General features: G+C 51.7%; 1 protein-coding gene across 28 annotated transcripts; it reads left to right on the top strand.

The window, feature by feature from the left end:
- Positions 1–811: 811 nt before the first annotated feature.
- Positions 812–5107, top strand: CHST14 (carbohydrate sulfotransferase 14). 28 transcript variants are annotated; one of them, XR_005774784.1, is made up of 4 exons: positions 813–2253; positions 2297–2410; positions 2516–2937; positions 3346–5106. XR_005774784.1 is itself a non-coding variant. In XM_040411582.1 (2 exons), exon 1 carries the CDS (start codon positions 935–937, stop codon positions 2015–2017), a length of 1083 nt encoding a protein of 360 aa, XP_040267516.1. In that variant the 5' UTR covers positions 812–934; the 3' UTR covers positions 2018–2037; positions 2144–2516. The 28 variants fall into 28 exon arrangements, 2 of the variants coding, with proteins under 2 accessions (XP_040267516.1, XP_040267515.1); XR_005774785.1 differs by lacking the exon at positions 2297–2410 and adding an exon at positions 2425–2456 and having other exon boundaries at positions 2524–2937; positions 3346–5105; XR_005774779.1 differs by lacking the exon at positions 3346–5106 and having other exon boundaries at positions 812–2037; positions 2078–2191; positions 2273–2516.
- The last annotated feature ends 345 nt before the right edge of the window (positions 5108–5452 follow it).

Here is a 5452-nt window from a genome sequence, read left to right as displayed (position 1 = left end):
CACAGTACCACTTCTCTGTATAGATGATTAGTGCACAGTACCACTTCTCTGTATAGATGGACAGTGCACAGTACCACTTCTCTGTATAGATGGACAGTGCACAGTACCACTTCTCTGTATAGATGGTTATTGCACAGTACCACTTCTCTGTATAGATGGACAGTGCACAGTACCACTTCTCTGTATATATGATTAGTGCACAGTACCACTTCTCTGTATAGATGGACAGTGCTGCACAGTACCACTTTTCTGTATATATAATTAGTGCACAGTACCACTTCTCTGTATATATGATTAGTGCACAGTACCACTTCTCTGTATAGATGGACAGTGCACAGTACCACTTCTCTGTATAGATGGACAGTGCACAGTACCACTTCTCTGTATATATGATTAGTGCACAGTACCACTTCTCTGTATAGATGGACAGTGCTGCACAGTACCACTTTTCTGTATATATAATTAGTGCACAGTACCACTTCTCTGTATATATGATTAGTGCACAGTACCACTTCTCTGTATAGATGGACAGTGCACAGTACCACTTCTCTGTATATATGGACAGTGCACAGTACCACTTCTCTGTATATATGATTAGTGCACAGTACCACTTCTCTGTATATATGATTAGTGCACAGTACCACTTCTCTGTATAGATGGACAGTGCACAGTACTGCCGCAGTATACACAGGATGGGCCCCAATGGTTTCCTTCATATAGTGATGAAAGTGTTGACCCCTAGTGGCCGCCAGGGGGAGCTCCCTGCATGCAGACTATGCTATGTGTGCGGCAGTACTGATGATGATGATGGCGGTGACGGCCCCTCCGGCCACACATTCCTAGCACGGGGGCGTTCACACAGGACGTCACGGTGACGCGCTTTCCGGAGCAGCTTGCTGCCGTGCGCCGGGATGGATCGCCCCGAATAGCCGCCATGTATCCTCGCCCGCTCTACCAGATGGCGGCAGAGAGCCCCCCGGGTCACCACCGAGCGCCCGCCGCCCTCCGCCGCGCCCACAGCACCCTGCTGCCGTCCATGCTGATGTTCGGGGTGATCGTGGCGTCCAGCGGGCTGCTCCTGATGATAGAGCGGGGGATCCTGGCCGAGGTGAAGACCCCTCCTCCCCGCGGGGACGTGGCGTGGCGGAGCCGCACCCGGGAGCTGGAGGCCGAGGAGCTGGAGCTGCAGATCCTGCGGGACGTCCGGAACCGCACCACCAGCCGGGTGTGCGGGCACCAGAGCATGCCTATGCCCAGTGTGTGGGCGCTGCCGCCCGGCCAGAGGAGGACCCTGCTCAAGCACATCATCGTCAACGACAAGTACAAGTTCCTGTACTGCTACGTGCCCAAGGTGGCCTGCTCCAACTGGAAGAGGGTCCTGAAGGTGCTGGACGGCAGCCTGGAGAGCCTGGACTCCCGGCTGAAGATGGACCACCAGAAGGACCTGGTCTTCTTGGCTGACCTGTCCGTCCAGCAGATCAAGCATCGCCTGCGCCATTACTACAAGTTCCTGTTCGTGCGGGAGCCGCTGGAGCGCCTGCTGTCCGCCTACCGGAACAAGTTCGGGGAGATCAAGGAGTACCAGCAGCGCTACGGCCTGGAGATCGTCCGCCGCTACCGGCAGGACCCCGCCGCCGCCTCTTCCAAGGGGGATGACGTCACCTTCTCAGAGTTCCTCCGGTACCTGCTGGACGAGGACGCGGAGAAGATGAACGAGCACTGGATGCCCATCTACAACCTGTGCCAGCCCTGTGCCGTGCCCTACGACTTCATAGGCAGCTATGAGAGGCTGGGGGAGGACGCCAACCAGGTGCTGGAGGCCATCGGTGCCCCCAGCTACATCCGGTTCCCCGAGAGACAAGCCTGGTACAAGCCGGTCACCAAAGAGACCCTCCGTTACTTCCTGTGTAACACCCCGCAGGGGCTGCTCAGGGAGCTGCTGCCCAAGTACATCATGGACTACTCCTTATTCGCCTATACCCTGCCCAATATCACCAGTCAATACTGCAGGCAGTAAGGCCTCGTGCCATGCAGGCGGTAATATACCAGGCAGGTAGTAAGGTCTGATACCATGCAGGTAGTAAGGTCTGATACCATCAGGCAGTAATGCCTCATGCCCTGCAGGCAGTAATATACCAGGCAGGTAGTAAGGTCTGATACCATGCAGGCAGTAATGCCTCATGCCATGCAGGTGGTAATACGCAGGTAGTAAGGTCTGATACCATGCAGGCGGTAATGTCTGATGCCATGCAGGTGGTAATATACCAGGCAGGTAGTAAGGTCTGATACCAGGCAGGTAGTAAGGTCTGATACCATCAGGCAGTAATGCCTCATGCCCTGCAGGCAGTAATATACCAGGCAGGTAGTAAGGTCTGATACCATGCAGGCAGTAATGCCTCATGCCATGCAGGTGGTAATACGCAGGTAGTAAGGTCTGATACCATGCAGGCGGTAATGTCTGATGCCATGCAGGCGGTAATGTCTTATACTATGCTGGCGGTAATATGCCATTCAGGTAGTAAGGTCTGATACCACACAGGTAGTAATGTCTTACACCATGCAGGTAGTAAGGTCTCATGCTACGCAGGCAGTAATGTCTGGTACCACGCTGGCGGTAATATACCATGCAGGGAGTAATGTCTCTTACCATGTAGGCAGTAAGGTCTTGATGGTAATAAGCTGATATACCATGCTGACAGTGAGGCCATATTGAATCCGGCAATGCCAGAGATGTGACTAGATCACCACTTGATCCCTATTGACTATAATAGGATCCAGCAGTGATCTGGCCTCTTTTCAGCATAAAAGCCGGGTTTTAATTGGACAATACTGATGCACGCAGGGTTTTTATTCTGGCCGACATTCGGCATTCATGCCGGATCATCCCTAAAAGAGATGTGAACACAGCCTACGGTCTTACACCATGCAGATGGTCAGGTCTCATACCGTGCAGGTACTAAGGTCTCATACAGTGCAGGTACTAAGGTCTCATACAGTGCAGGTACTAAGGTCTTATACTGTGCAGGTACTAAGGTCTCATACAGTGCAGGTACTAAGGTCTCATACAGTGCAGGTACTAAGGTCTCATACAGTGCAGGTACTAAGGTCTCATACAGTGCAGGTACTAAGGTCTCATACAGTGCAGGTACTAAGGTCTTATACTGTGCAGGTACTAAGGTCTCATACAGTGCAGGTACTAAGGTCTCATACAGTGCAGGTACTAAGGTCTCATACAGTGCAGGTACTAAGGTCTCATACAGTGCAGGTACTAAGGTCTCATACAGTGCAGGTACTAAGGTCTCATACAGTGCAGGTATTACGGTCTTATACTGTGCAGGTACTAAGGTCTCATACAGTGCAGGTACTAAGGTCTCATACAGTGCAGGTATTACGGTCTTATACTGTGCAGGAGGTCACTTTTTATACCATGTAGGTACTAAGTTCTTATACCGTTCAGGAAGTCAGCTGTTATACCGCGCAGGCGGTCCGCTCTTATACCGCGCAGGCGGTCCGCTCTTATACCGCGCAGGCGGTCCGCTCTTATACCGCGCAGGCGGTCCGCTCTTATACCATGCAGGCGGTCAGCTCTTATACCGCGCAGGCGGTCAGCTCTTATACCGCGCAGGCGGTCAGCTCTTATACCGCGCAGGCGGTCAGCTCTTATACCGCGCAGGCGGTCAGCTCTTATACCATGCAGGCGGTCAGCTCTTATACCATGCAGGCGGTCAGCTCTTATACCGCGCAGGCGGTCAGCTCTTATACCATGCAGGCGGTCAGCTCTTATACCGTTCAGGAAGTCCGCTCTTATACCGCGCAGGAAGTCCGCTCTTATACCGCGCAGGCGGTCCGCTCTTATACCGCGCAGGCGGTCAGCTCTTATACCATGCAGGCGGTCAGCTCTTATACCGTTCAGGAGGTCCGCTCTTATACCGCGCAGGCGGTCCGCTCTTATACCGCGCAGGCGGTCCGCTCTTATATCGTGCAGCCAGTAAGCTCTTGCGGCTTTTTCTCCAGTCTCAGTATTTGCTGCAGTTATATCCATTGTCCTGTGTGTAGCAGTCATACATACATTGTGCATACGGCCATACGGTTTGTCGTGTTACAGTGTAACCTTCCGTGTATATACGTCCTGTATACTAGTAGGCATCCTACTTCTTATCTATGCAAGAGGGAGCGCCGGGCACATTGACCAGCAATGGGGCTAGGAGCAACGTGTCACATGATAAACATCCTTCAGACCGTAATGTTAGAAAACGCTGAACAAGACCCATCCCTTTATAGCGGGGTCTCCGCGTTCAGGTCTTTGGACGCATGTCCTCTCTCACAGCCATGTCTGACTGCACCAGTATGTTGGGGTTCCACAGGTTGTAGGACTACCTTATTATACGTTGACTATTTATTACCTGTGTAATGCCCTCTCCTGGTGGTGTGTGTCCATGAATGTTGTTCTGTCCACAGATGGTCGGGGTAAACCACCCCTATAGACCAGTGTTCCTCAACTCCAGTCCTCAGGGTCCATCATGATTTGAGTATATCTCACAGAATGATGCATAGTCAATAATTACCACCTGCTCAACACTGTGGAAATCCTGAAAACATGACTGATGGTTGGCCCTTGAGGACTGGAGTAGAGGACCACTGCTCTAGAGGATGTCCACACAGGACTTAAAGGGACTTTGGGTTAGGTGCTTACCTGCTTCCCGGTGCTTTCTCTCCTCTCCCGTGTTTAGCCGCAGCGGTGACCTGCTACTTTTGCGCCGTGTGACCATTTGACATGAAGCAAGGGGAGCGGGTCACCTCTGCGGGCAACAATTGGCTGCAGCAGTATCAAACTGGAACTTGACAGGTGGAGCGGAGAGCCAGCACCGGTAGGCCGGTAAGCAGATTTCCTATCTCAGGTCTGTCCAAGAGGGACAAGGGTTTGCCACAGACTAACGAACCACAGGGACCCCCACAGATCACAACACCTAGGGGGGTCCATCTCCCACATTTGTATGGAGCAGCGGTCAAGCATGTACAGTGCTGCTTGGTTCGGGACTGGCCAAGAGAAGCTGACCCTATTCTTGTGATCATTGGGGGTTCCAGAGGTCAGATCCCCACTGATCAGATGGTGTCAACCTCCTAGTATTGAGGATCGCATCCGGCACACTGACCAAAGAAAGCGCCGTCTGGACACGTTGCCCCCCGTTCACATTGCTGTGCGCCCCCCGCATCGTTTACAGGTTTATTCGGTGACATTTTTTGTATTTTCTCCTTTTGCACTTTCAATTTAGCCAAAGATTTTGTACAAAAAAAAAATAATAATAATCCTGAAAGTATTTTTGCAGTATGTTTTGTATATATCTATAGCAGTTATGCATTGTATATGGGGGTTATACTGGACAAGCTGGGAGGGTTTTTATTTAACTCATTCAGCGCCAGTACGACAGGAAATAGGATCATTGTCTTTTTG

This window comes from Bufo bufo, chromosome 11 (genome assembly GCF_905171765.1).
Source record: "Bufo bufo chromosome 11, aBufBuf1.1, whole genome shotgun sequence".
NCBI classification, from domain to species: Eukaryota; Metazoa; Chordata; class Amphibia; order Anura; family Bufonidae; genus Bufo; species Bufo bufo.
The sequence above is the reverse complement of the archived record's forward strand: the minus strand, read 5'-3'. Positions and strand labels throughout refer to the sequence as shown.